General features: G+C 40.1%; 1 protein-coding gene across 1 annotated transcript; it reads right to left on the reverse strand.

Annotated features, from left to right (window-relative positions):
* Positions 1-1,997: 1,997 nt before the first annotated feature.
* LOC120235554 (putative DMBT1-like protein) lies at positions 1,998-14,133 on the reverse strand. Its single transcript, XM_039237952.1, is given in 8 exon segments — positions 1,998-2,017; positions 2,741-2,809; positions 5,131-5,169; positions 7,771-8,163; positions 10,666-10,983; positions 11,734-11,796; positions 13,471-13,524; positions 14,127-14,133. Coding segments are annotated over 8 exon segments (963 nt in total).
* Between the last annotated feature and the right edge of the window lie 271 nt (positions 14,134-14,404).

Genomic DNA, 14,404 nt, shown 5'->3' on the forward strand with positions numbered 1-14,404 from the left:
GGTTCATTCCAGACAGAGTGAAAGGAGGGGAAAGTTCACATTGGAGGGAAATCTGTGGGGTCTTCAAATGCAACATGATTTGATTAAATAAACTAATTTCCTCTCCTTCCACAGCATGTGAAAGGCCTTAAAATATAACCTGCAAGGACAGAGAAAGTTGGAAGAATAGTAAGAACTGATGGAAAATTTCCACACGTTCTTTTAGAAACTAGAGACCAGAGAAACCTCGCGGATGATGTATTTGGAGGAACAACATGCCAACCGATGTAGGAGTGAGGTGCTGGCAAAGAAGGTGATCAGGGTTAATTGTATTTTCTAAAGATGTCTATAAAATATCTCCAGTTCCTTGAGCCTTCTGGAACCTTGACAGTCTCATGTCTGAAGGAAGAGTCTCTGCATCATCCCTTCGAATCTGGGTGGGCCTTTGTGACTTTCTTGATCAATGGAGTGTGGCACGAGTCAGGGTGAGGGAAGTGCATTGCACTTGTGCTCTATTTCCTCAGGGGACTGACTCCTCGAATCTGGCCACCACCCTGGGAGAAAGGCCAGTCCTTATGCAGATGCTGACATTTGAAAGTCAAACATTTAAACACACTTCTCAGTGTGTTTAAGTTTCTCAAGATCAGTTCTCTTCAGCAAAAAGCAAATATTTGATGACAACAATGATGACGATAGTTATTATAGAGTTAACATTTATATAGACTTCTTGGGATCTAGCACTAAGGTAAATGATGTTTTCAGCATCTTTAACCTCCACAGTTAAGCCTTCCAACCATATCTGTGTATCTATGTGTGTGTGTAGATGTGTATATATAAATAATAGTGTGTATACATGTATATACACTGTCATGGATGTATTATAGACAAATATATTCTATTATTATAATACCTATACTGTAGGTGAGGAAATTAAGGCACAAAGCAGTTGAGTAATGTGCCCAAGATCACACAATTCTGAGAAACCAGTATTTGAAATTAGAAATTCTGGTTCCATAGCCCATGCAAGAAATCTTAGTGAGATTTATTTAGTAGAAAACCAAACAAAAACTAGAGAGAACTCCCAGAAGTATCAGATTCATATTTTGTGGGTACAGAACTAAGGGAGTGGGTGAAGTTGGAGAAGGAAGACTGCCTGACAGTAAGTCTGTTAGCGCTGTGTAATCATTAATGCACAAGTGTAGAGCACGTTGATGGAAGGAAGGAAGGGAGGAAGGAAAGAAGAAAGGAAGGAGGAAAGGATTGAAAGAAAAGGAAGGAAAGAAGGAAGGAGGAAAGGAAGGTGGGAAGGAAGAAGGAGGAAGGAAGGAAAGAAAGAAGGAAGGAAGGAAGAAAGGAAAAGGAGGGAAGGAAAGGGAAGGAGGAAAAGGGAAGGAAAGAAAGGGAAGGAGGGAAGGAAGGAAGGAAGCAGAAAGAGGGAAAGGGAAGGAAGGAAAAGGGAAGGGAGAGAGGCAGGGAGGAAAGAGGGAAGGAGAAAAGAGCCATCATACCACAACATAAACAAGATGAGAACCAGACCTATTCTACAAATGAGTCTCGGTTTTAATAGTCCAAAGGCGGGGCGCCTGGGTGGCTTAGTCGGTTAAGCGTCCGACTTTTGCTTAGGTCATGATCTCACGGTTCATGGGTTTGAGCCCCGCCTCGGGCTCTGTGCTGACTGCCAGCTCAGAGCCTGGAGCCTGTTTCAGAGTCTGTGTCTCCCTCTCTCTCTGACCCTCCCTCGCTCACACTGTCTCTCTCTCTCTCTCTCTCTCCTAGAAATAAATAAAAAACATTAAAAAAATAGTCCAAAGGCAAATTTGTTTAGAATTATTCATAGTAACACATGTAGGAAGTCAATAATTTAGAATTCCACCTTTCCCCAATACATATTAGGCCAAATACTATTCTTAAGAGCTGTTTCCTGGGAAATTAAAATATTCCCTGGTCAGATAATTTGAGGAAATGGTCAATACTTAACATTTTTTGGGAATCTATGCTCATTGACAGAGTTAAGTCCCTTAGATGTCCTGAAGTAAAACTACAACAAAAGCAAAAACTTGTCCCATTAGTTCAACTGAAGTTTCTGAGATTCAGAAACATTACCCCGGTTTGTGTGTGTCAGGGTTACTGCCTTGCAGAATTTAGACTCCACACAACACATTTTAGGAAATGCCGATATATCCTAATAACATAACCAAAGAAAGTTTTTTCTTAGAAATAATGATGGACCTTGAGGGTGTTATGCTTAGCGAAATAAGTCAGGCAGAGAAGGACAAATATCATATGTTTGAACGTATAGGAGGATTAGGAGGAACTTAATGGAGGAACAAGGGGGAGAAGAAGGGGGGAAATGGGGGGGGAAAGGGAGAGGGGCAACCATGAGAGACTCTTGAATGCTGACAAAAACTGAGGACTGATGGATGTGGGGGGGAGGGGGGGATGGGCATGAAGGAGGGCACTTTGGGGATGAGCACTGAGTGTTATGTAGAAACTAATTTGACAATAAATTATTTGTAAAAAAAAATAAAAAAATAAAAAAAAAGAAAAGAAAGAAAGAAAGATAAAGATTTGAACACTAAGCCAGCTTGAAGGTCACAGTCAGATATAAATGCGGCCTCCTGACTCTGCTCTTACACAGCCAGGGGTCCTCTCCAGGCTGTGATCAGCCCCGAGCATGGCGTCAGGCCCAGGAAGGGGCCAGGCTAGTCCCCTGCACACAGCGCCCTCCTCCCTATTCCCCACAAAACAAATAACAACCTACCTGCTGGATTGGTCGTCGCGACAAGTGCCACAGGCTCTGTGGTGGGCACGGCTGCTGTTAACACGTCACCTGTGTGTGTAAAGCAAAGAGAGGCCTTGTTCACTGCCAGATGCCACCTCCCCACATGGGGAGGGTGGGCTTCTGATAGGCCCAAATAGATGGCTAGGCACAAGTCTGTCCTGTTATGGTCTGGGTCCATGCTCCAACTGCCTTCCCTGCCATGCTCACCCAGGGTGGGTATCAGACCCCACTGTGGGATGAAATGCTCACCCATGGATGGAACCCCCTTGCCTAGCACACTCCAGTTCTCGAAGTGTCCATAGAACCAATGGTAGATTTTTTCCCTCAGTTTCTTTGAGGAGCAATCCAGATGTGTTCTGTCACAGACATGCAGTCAAGTACACCGCTGAACGTTTGTCATTTCGATTTTTGGTGGCTTTGTCTGGGCTCCGAGTAGCCTAAACCGTGTGAGGCTCCCATAGGGCATGAAGGCAGCCCCGTTTTCATCTTATCGACTCATAAAATGGCAATAAAGTACTGTTTTGCTTCTTTTTAAAAAGTTATTTATTTATTTTAAAAAGTGGGCTCTACCCCCAGCACAGGGCTTGAACTTACAACCTTGAGGACAAGGGTCTTGTGCTCTACTGACTGAGCCAGCCAGATCCTTCTCTTCTGCTTCCTTTCTAAAACAGCTTTATCAAGGCCTTGTTGCTATTCAGAGAGCTGCCCATATTTAATGTGTACAGCTTGTTGGGTTCAAACACATACAAACACTTGTGAAGCTATCACCATAGTCGTGGTAATAGACATATCCAGCACCTCCCGGAATTTGTGTTTTTTTCCCTCCTTTTTTTTTTTTTTTTTTTTTTTTGCTGTAAACACTTAGCATGGTATGCATCCTCTTAACAAATTAAAAAAAGTTTTCTGATGTTTCTTTTTGAGAGACAGAGAGAGAGGGAGAGAGAAAGAGCACAAGTGGGGGAGGGACAGAGATATAGAGGGAGACATAGAATCTGAAACAGGCTCCAGGCCCTGAGCTGTCAGCACAGAGCCCAACGCGGGGCTCGAACTCAGGAACGGTGAGATCATGACCCAAGCCAAAGTTGGATGCTTAACCGACTGAGCCACCCAGGCACTGCTCAAATTTTCAAGTGCACAATACCATATTGTTAACTGCTTACACTGTGTTGTATGGCAAGCTCTAGCATTTATTCATCAACATAACTGAGACTTCATACCATTGAACTCTCCATTTCCCCCTCTCCTGAACCCCTGACAACCACCATTCTATTCTCTGCTTCTGCGAGTTTGAATATTTGAAATGCCTCATATAAGTAAAATTGTGCAGTATTTATCCTTCTGTGATTGGCTTATTTTGCTTAGCATTATGTCCTCTGGATTCATCTATATTGTTGCAAATGGCAGAATTTCCTTCTTTTTTAAAGGCTGAATGATATTCACTTTATGTATGTACCACATGGTCTTTATCCAATCATCTGTTGTTAGACATGTGTTTTTTTTTTTCCCCATCTCTTAGCAATTGTGAATGGTGCTTCAATGAACATGGGAATGCAAATGTCTCTGAGATCTTGATGTCAATTCTTTTGGGTGTATTAACCAGGAATAGGATTGCTGTATCATATGGTAGTTTTATTTTTAATTTTTAAGGAATCTTTGAAATAGTTTCTATAGCAGCAAAACCATTTTACAGGTCTATGAACAGCGTGCAAAGGTTCCAATTTCTCTACAACCTCACCATTCGTGTTATTTCTCTTTTTAAAAATAGTAACCATCTTAACAGTTGTGAGGTGATATCCCATTGTAGTTTTGACCTGCATTTCCCTAATGATTAATGGTATTGAGCATCTTTTCATATACCTGTTGGACATTTTTATATTCTCTTTGGAGAAATGTCAGTTCAAGTCTTTTGCATTTTTTAATGTGGTTATTTGATTTTTTTGCTATTAAGTTTTAGGAGTTCTATATAGATTTTGGAAATTAACCCCTTAACAGATATATGATTTGCAAATATCTTCTCCCATTCCATAGGTTGCCTTTTAATTCTGTTGATTGTTATTTCTGCTATGCAGAAGCTTTTCATATTGATACAGTCCCACTTACCTTTTTTTGGTTTTGTTGCCTATGTTTTGGGTATCATATCAAAGAATTTATTGCCAAGACTGGTGTGAAAAAGACTTTCCCCTATGTTTTCTCCTGGGAATTTCAGGAGTTATGTTTAAGTCTTTAATCTATTATGAGCTAATTTTTGTGTATGGTACAAGGCAGGAGGCCAATTTCTTTTTTTTTTTTTTTGCACATGGATATTCAGTTTTCCCAATATTATTATTTGTTGAAGAGACCTTCCTTTCTCTATTGTGTATTCTTAGTACCCTTGTCAAAGATCTGTTGAGTAGGTTTATTTCTGGGTTCTCTATTCTGTTCCATTGGTCTATATGCCTATCTTTATGCCAGTACGATAGGGTAGGTTTATAATACATTCTGAAATCAAGGAGTACAACGCTTCTAACTTTGTCCTTCCTCAAGATCACTTTGGCTATTCTGAGTCTTTTGTAGTTTCATATGAATATTAGGATAGTTTTTTCTACTTCTTTAAAAATTGCCATTGGAATTTTGATGGAAATAACTTTGAATCTATAGATCTCTTTGGGCAGTATGGCCATTTTAACAATATTACATTTTCCAATCCATGAACATGGGATGTCTTTACATTTATTTGTATTTCCTTTAATATCTTTCATCAATGTTTTATAGTTTTCAGTTGCAAATCTTTTACTTCTTTGGTTAAGTTTATGCCTAAGTAATTTTATTTTCATTGATGATACTGTAAATGGAATTTTCTTCCTAATTCTCTTTTTGGATGGTTCATTGTTAGTGTAGAGAAACACAATTGATTTCTGTATGTTGATTCTGCATCTTATAAATTTTCTGAATTCATTTTTTAGTTTTAACATTTTTTTCTCTCTGGAGTGCTTAGGGTTTTCTATATGTAAGATCAGGTCATCTGGAAACAAAGATAATTTAACATTTTCCTTTCCAATTTGAATTTCTGTTATTTCTTTTCCTTGCCTAATTGCTCTGCCTAGGAATTCCAGTAATATATTGAATAGAAGTGGCAAGGGTGAACATCCTTGTCTTTTATTCTGATCTTTAAGGAAAAGCTTTCAAATTTTACCATTGTGTATGATGTTAGCTGTGGTCTTGTCATATACAGCCTTTATTATTTTGAGGTACATCCCTTCTACCCCTACGTTGTTAAGTATTTTCATCATGAAATGGTGTTAAATTTTGTCAAATGCATTTTCTGCATCTATTGAGATGATTATGTGTAATTATCTGATTTATTTTTTAATTATGTATTTAATTGTTTTTAAAAAGTGTGATTCTGGTATAACTAACATACAGTGATAGATCAGTTTCAAGTGTACAATATAGTAATTCAACAATTCTATACATTACTCAGTGCTCATCATGATAAGTGAACTCTTAAACCCCTTCCCCGATTTCACCCATTTTAAAAAATCTTTAATTGTGTTAGTGTGGTATATCACATTTATTGATTTGTATATGTTGAACTACCCTTGCAACCTAGGGAAAAGTCCCACTTGATCGCAATGTACGTTCTTTTTAAAGTGTGTTGTATTGTTTTCTTTTAAAAAAGATCTCAAACATCTTTTTAAAAAGATGATCAGACACTTAGAGTAAAATATTAGGATTTGATAAAACTCAGTATTGGATACTCAGGGGTTCACGATATTAATTTTACATTTGTCAGTGAGCTTGAGACTTTTCATAATGTTATTTTGTATATGTAAGTGATTGACTAGTCATTTAATTATTTTGATCTATTTAAATAATTTGGGACTAGACTATCTACAAGCAGTTATACCATCAAAGTGGTTATTTAAAATGAATTGTAATAGAAAAAGAAAAAAATCAAATAATTGATTTAATTTTTTAGTTGGTCACATGGTTCATTGTACTAGGTACAATGTACAATCAGTCTTCTTATGTCAAATACACACCAGAAGTTATACTCCTAATGGCAAAGCAACTGAGACTCAGTTCCAGTCAAGGTGAAGAAGGGGATCTTGTGCGTGTGTGGCCACTGCCAGTGGAAATTTTACTAGCAACCATTTTATTACAATATCCATGTTATCATTATTTAAGGAAAGAGGCTTTGTTGCTCTCCTATCAAATGCCTACAGAGGTGGAAATGATTTATTTTTACATGCTTGTCCTCTTCTAACCACTTGTGTTTGTATTTTTCAGATTCCTGAAATTAAAAGGATGCTACACACTGATCATACAAATATCTACTGATATGTGAATCTATAAGCAGTTCTTGATCACCATAAATATCATTTGGTAGAAATTAATTCAATCACAACTGATTCTATTTTAATTAACTGAGCCTCTGAACCCTTGGAAACAGCTAAATATTCTCAACGTCCAGGTTTTGTTTAGGTAAGTTCAGGAATTATTTAAGAGGTCTAGTGGTGAAACGAGAAGCCTGATTCCCCTTCGGCTCTGTGCCCCTCTGTATGATGTGATATGATGTAGGATGGCTGTTAACTATTCCACCCTGGAGTGACTCAACCATGCAGGACCAGTGAGCTGCACAAACCCCGGAATCACCATTCATGTATGACATGTGGTGACCTGCATGATGATGGAATTCACGGCGCATTCTAGTAGGGTAGTGCCCCCCAGAAGTTGTTCAATGCAAAGACCCTGCTAACTTGGCTTAGGAAAGGTCCAAGGAGGAAAATCTTCAAAGCAAAGGAACCATGCAAAGATTGGACCAACCTGATAGTGTGTATGATTGGGTGGCAGTTTCAGGCTCTGTGGTTGAAGTGCGTCCTGGTGAATCATCAGCACCTAATGGCCAGAAGAAATACATGTGCTAAGGGCTAGGGTGCCATTTACAATATAAATCATTAAAATAATCATTGAGAAATGCCTGAAAGGAGACAAAGTGATGTTGTGTTAAAAAAAACATAGCCCCTCACCTGCGCACACAACGCTGGCATCCTCCAGGTGCCCACAGTTGTGCCCAGCCTCACCCTTGTGTGCACACTGCCCCAGGTGACTCTCGCTGCCCGCACACTGCACATCGTCCAGCACGATCTTCCCAGAGCCTGCCCCAAAGTGGGCCCCCGTGGGTGACGCCACGGCCTGACCACACTGCAGCTGGCGGCACACGACTATGGCCTCGGCCATGTCCCAGAGGTCATCACACACGGTCCCCCATGTGCCCTGGACAAGAACCTCCACTCGGCCTGAGCACCTCCCTGTGCCATTCAGCAGCCTCACGGTCATGGAGGCTCCTGGGGAGGTATGAGGAAGAGAAAGACTGGAGACCTAGCTCTCTGAGGTCAGAGAGCTTACATTAGGGTATATTGCTAGGTAATTTTCAGAAATTCTGTCTCTTAACATAATCCTCATCACCTACAGTAAAAAGAACAGCCTTTGTAGATTCTTTAAATTAATTGGCTTTTCTATTTATTATTATTGCAATGTGGCCCAGTAGACCTGGATGTAAATATCCCCAGGTGATATTTAAAGGAATTGTTTGTTTATTACCTGGTGATGTTCATATAGGAGATAAGGCTTATGGAAATATTAGTTCTTTTTTTTTAATGTTTAAAGTTTATTTATTTATTTTGAGAGAGAGAAAGAGAGCAAACAAGCGTTGGGAGGGTCAGAGAGAGAGGGAGAGAGAGAATCCCAAGCAGGCTCTGTGCTGTCAGCACAGAGCCCGATGTGGGGCTCAATCTCATGAACCATGAGGCCATGACCTGAATCGTAATCAAGAGTTGGACACTTAATCAGCTGAGCCACCCAGGTACCCCTGAAAATGTTAGGTCTGCAGTTAAAGGCAAAGAGGCATTAACTTATGTGCTAACAAGAAGGCCTAGATATAGCCAAGGAGATAACTTTTGCTCAAATGGAGCAGTGCAAGGAAAATGGAAATTAATAGGTAACACTGTCTTTCATATATTTTATTATAGTAATTCTCTGTTGTAGACAGCCTAATAATATACTTAACATTTAACCGTTCCATATAATTTTCTCAAATCATCTTGGGATGAGCAGTTAGTTCTTGTTCACTTCATTCTCTAGTACCCGCGAGGTAACACTGATACATGTCATCAAGAAAAACACAGTGAAAACAACCACAGTGATCCTTGTAGTTGGGCAGTTCTAGGTGATCCAACCTTTACCACATATGGTTGTGTGACTCTAGTGTCGTCACAGTGACTTTTGTTCATCTGTTTTTTCTGAGCCTCTGTTTATACATTTATGAAATGTTGGAAATTACACCTTCCTTTATGGTTATTGTGGAGTGACAATATTGTGAAAGCACTTAATTCTGTGCATGGCACAGAACAGATGCTCAGGAAACATGTAGCAAGTCACAGAGAGGCATTACCTGCTGGTATGAGTGTAGAATGAAGGATAGAAGGGCCTGTTGTGGCTATGGTAGCTGATAGTCCACCACCTATAAATGGTATAAACAGGGACATCATTTGTGACCAAGAACCTCCTAACCCCCACATAGGCAAAGAAGACGTTTACAATGAGAACATCCTAAAAAATTAAGACTCAAATATGACATTGAGTCTTCTGCTGGTTTCTCCACAAAGTTTTATGTAGGGAAGCCCTCACTTTACCTTGTCTTTAAACTTAGTTATCTAGTCTTCAAGATGTGATTTTGGAATTTTCCCCATGGTTTGTACACTATAGCTCTCTGAATGCCCCTGAGTCCATTTCTGGATCTCTCTGTTTCCATCTCTCTTTTTTCTCTTTTAGGAAACAACCAGCTGTGTGCAATCATGGAGACATGGCATTTGTATCAATGATTGGACTTTTTAGGCTTGCCCTAGGTGTTTGGCCAATATACCTAGACTATGTGTTACCTAAGCAGTGTGAGATTTTGAGCAGCTCTTGTTCCTGATGTTGCCTTACAAAACATCAATCCAAATGATCTTACTGCCATATCATTCTGGGGTCGGTTGGGGCAAATCAGTGTTTAGAATGTCAAATGGCAATTAATGCAGCAAACTGGATATTTAGTGTGGGGAGAATGGGTTTGTGGTCTCATTTTTTAGTTGGCAATATGGTTCTGGTGGAGCTGGCCTTAACCATCAGTAATAACCCACAGGTGCCATGGGGACTGTCAGAGGAGATGGAGACCCAGCACAGGTCGGATGCAAGAATAGTGCTCATACTGGGTGCCTCAGTACTCACTGGGAATTCTGCAGCTTTCTCTGTCTCTGTAGTTTCCATAGGCACCATTTTGAGTAGGCCTGGCCTGCTGCCGGCATCTGATAGATAGTCAGATGCTCGGGGGATCATCTGCTTTTTTATAATGCGTTTAACCTGTTGGGTTCTTTTAAAATTGATTAGATAGACTCCAGAACCTGTGGAATACACTTTGGATTTCCCAGGAATAACAATGGACAGACAGAAAAGGAACACTCTGAGAGTTACAGGTGATGGATAAGCATCACACTTCATAAAATGTCATGCCCTCTTTTATTTTTATCTACAACCCTTGTACAGTAAGTATAGCTCTGCCATCTCTAAGTGCCTCTACCAGAGTATAGACTGAGGAGACATCTTCTAGAGGGTAAATAGAGCCAAAAGCAAAGGCAGCAAGCAAAGGTGACCCACCTGTGAGTGTGTACATTGAGGAAGCAGCTTCAGATCCTGGGGTGGGGTTGGGAGCTGGAGGACCATTAGTACCTGAAGATTGAAAGACACCCGCATGGTTTATTATAATAAGGCTTACAATACGGGGCTTATTCAAGACAGTGCTTAATGACTTAATTTCAACACAGGTTGAAAATGCTTAAGGGGGCATAAAAGCAGTAACATCCTGGGAGGTGACAGTCCCTCACTTGCGCACACGACGCTGGCATCCTCCAGGTGTCCACAGTTGTGCCCAGCCTCACCCCTGTGCGCACACTGCCCCAAGTGGCTCTCGCTGCCCGCACACTGCACATCGTCCAGCACGACCTTCCCAGAGCCTGCCCCGAAGTGGGCTCCTGTGGGTGCCGCCACGGCCTGACCACACTGCAGCTGGCAGCACACGACTGTGGCCTCGACCAGGTCCCAGAGGTCATCACACACAGTCCCCCATGTGCCCTGAACAAGAACCTCCACTCGGCCTGAGCACCTCCCTGTGCCATTCACCAGCCTCACGGCCATCCAAGGTTCTGGGGAGGCACAAAGAGAAAAAAGACTGGGGGACTGGCCCTCCCATATCTGGAGGGTTTCCTTCATCCTTTTGAATCCCTAGGTCATCATGCAAGTCCCCGGTTCACAAACATGAAAGATCACACAGTCCTCATGTACCCACACAGTAAGAATAGCCAGAATAATCTTCAATTTCAAATCCCTTCAATGAGTCTTTACTAAATCTCCCCTTTCAAAGGATGAAACTCCTTTTGAGAAATTTTCAAAATTCCTAGGTTCTCCTAATCACTTTATCCATATGTTATTCCTCTGCCATGGATAGAATAGAAATAGGAGATGTCAATATATCTAACGAAATAGGAAAGATCCATATGTAGACCATAGCTAAATGGACCTCTGTTGTCTAGACTAAATTAGTCTCACAGTAACTTGCTCCCTTGGGCTCCATAATCTTTCTTTAGGGCTTTACTGTGTAAAGGAAACTGAGACAGGAACTGACATTTGCTTTTTGGGAGTGAAGTGCCAGAATTTCTGAGAGCCACTAACTTAAACATTTGTCTCTTAACCTTTGTAACCCCATGTGGTAAGGCATGGGTTTCCATTTTACAGATGAAGAAATTGAGGTGAAAGAAAAGGTGAAAAAAGGCAAAGAAAATTGCTCTAAGTGCCGTAACTTGTAAGTGGGGTGACTCCCACTTTCACTCCAGGGAGTGAATGCCTCTTTCCCTGCTTTCCATCAGCCCTTAATTCCCAAGAATTGCTTCCCATACCTGCAAGTGGAGGAGTCAAGGCCATGAGGGCTGTGGTCAGTGAGGGCTCTGAGAAGACATCAGCTAGGAGGAACACAAAATTGGGTCATCATCAGTCAGTGGGACAGAAAGAAGAAAGAAGACACACTGCCCAAAGTATTCATTCTAAGACCCTTCTGGAGCTTTGTGTTTTCTTTGGATTCATCTAAATAAGTCACCATCAAATAAGATGGTTTCATTTTTTTTAGTCATCTGTTAGCTATTCATGGTAAACTTATCCTTGAATCCTTGGCTCAGTAGAAATAAATCTTTAAGAAACAGAAGATAAACTTAAGAACAGCATACTTAAGGAGACCTAAAAGCAATAAAACCAGCCTCTGCAATTTAATAATACTGTGTGCCACCATTCATAACAAATACTTATTCAATGCAAAGAAACTGAGTCAGAATGCTGCATTTAAAAGGCTAAAATTCGCCTGGGTGGTTCAGTCAGTTAAGCATCGAATTCTTGATTGAGGCCCAGGTCATGATCTCACAGTTCATGAGTTCAAGCCCTGCATTGGGCTCTGCGCTGACAGCATGGAGCCTGCTTGGGATTCTCTCTCTGCTGCTACTCTGCTCTTACTCTCTCTCAAAATAAATAAGTAAACAGTTTTTAAAAAATAAAAGCCTTAAAATTCAGAAGTTAGAATCCATGTATAAGTAACTGTAATATGAGGTGAATTATGAGGGATGTCAACAGAAAAAATACAAATATACAGATTAAGTCTTCTTGTGGAGACAGGGGACTCTACTTTGAGAAACGGGTGGAAGAGATGTGGGGAGAGCTCATTTCAGGCAGCACAGATATTAGAGGACAGCGACCTTGAATTCAAACATTCAGGGACTTGAGGGACTAGGGATTTTAATTTTTAAAAAATATTTTATTTGTAAGTAATCTTTACACCCAACGTGGGGCTTGAATTCACAACCCTGAGATCAAGAGTTGCATACTTCATCGACTGAGCCAAGCAGGCCCCCTGCATTTTAATTTGATTAGAATATTGTACTAGCATATGTATTAATCCCAGATATTTGGATTTTACATTTTCCTTACTGATATTATGCAGGAACCATCCTAAAAGATACTACATAAGGAAAAGAGGATTTGGGTTGAGTATATTTCATGAACATTGACTGCTGTGACTTCTAGTGGGGATTAAAATTTTTTTTAATGTTTATTTACTTTTGAGAGACAGAGAGAGTACGCATGAGTGGGGAGGGGGAGAGAGAGAGAGATGAGGGGCTTGAGTCATGAACTTAGATCTTGACCTGAGCCAAGTAGACACTTAACCTACTGAGCTATCCAGGTGCCCTCTAGTGGGGAGTTTATAGTTATTTGTTTATTAAAGACTCCTAGACACCCTGTAGCAAAGGAACCTGTTAAATCTGTTTAATGCAATGTTTCTTAAATTCTTTGGACCATAGAACCTGTGTGTGTGTGCGCATGCTCGCCTGTGCACGCATGCACCACGTGTGTTAGTGCTTGCAATTTATCTTAACATGCTGTTGATCTGTAGTTCTGGGAGCATATTCTCAGAAACATCTTTATTTAGCTACCTCAAGGATTCTGCTAGGGACTGGAGATTCCTAGCAATGTTTGTTACTAAATTTCCATTTTTTTCTTATTTCTAGAAATAAGAAATAACTTGTAAACTTGAATAAATTAGAAGATATAATGTTTCAGTATAAACTCAAAAAAGCTGCATTTTTAAGTACCGATTAGTGTTTGCTCTTCTTCAGAGGTAATGAGTTCCATTGTTATTTCAGCAACTACAAAGAAAAGAAAACATTGGTTAGTGATGACTAACACTTAACAGACACACAACTAAAGCTGAGGAAAGGGAAAGTTATCTGGTACTTCAAAGAAACTTATAGCATCTCTTGGTGAAATATAAAAGCCCTTTCTAAAGGGCTTAGAGGTGCCTGGGTGGCTCAGTCTGTTGTGTTTGACTTCATTCAGCTCAGGTCATTATCTCATGGTTTCCTGAGTTTGAGCTCTGTGTCCGGCTCTGTGCTGACAGCTCAGAGCCTGGAGCCTGCTTCGGATTCTGTGTCTCCCTCTCTCTCTGCCCCTCCTCTGCCAGTGCTCTCTCTCTCTCCTCAAAAAACTAAAAAATAAAAATAAATAAATAAGTAAATAAACATTAAAAAAATTTAAAGGGCTTAGTGAATTTCCAGCCTAAAGACAGGATTCTTCTAATCTGGAATCTGATTCTTACTCCACCACACATTCGTTTCCTGATCTATAAAACTGGGAATCAAGCCTGACAATACATAAGAAAAAGGTTAATAAACTAAGGAATGAATAAATTCAAAACTTATCATAATATCTCTAAGTCAATAAATACTTCATTGTTTGGGAAACAACTCACTAGTCATAACGATAAATATCAAAATAGAAAATTAAAAAAAATCTTTAATAGGAACATCAAAAGCCATGAAATTGTTATGGATAAGCCTGATAACGATGGGCAAAATTTGAACATGGAAACATAAAAAAAAACTGAGATAAATGAAGGACCTAAAGAGATGCCCTATGTTGATAGATCAGAAAACTCAACACTGTTAAGATGTCAATTTTCCCAAATTTATATATAGACTCTACACAGTCTAAACTAAGAATCCCAGCAGATATTTTTTGTAGAGACTG

Source organism: Hyaena hyaena, unplaced genomic scaffold (genome assembly GCF_003009895.1).
Source record: "Hyaena hyaena isolate Hyena2069 unplaced genomic scaffold, ASM300989v1 scaffold_129, whole genome shotgun sequence".
Lineage (NCBI taxonomy): Eukaryota > Metazoa > Chordata > Mammalia > Carnivora > Hyaenidae > Hyaena > Hyaena hyaena.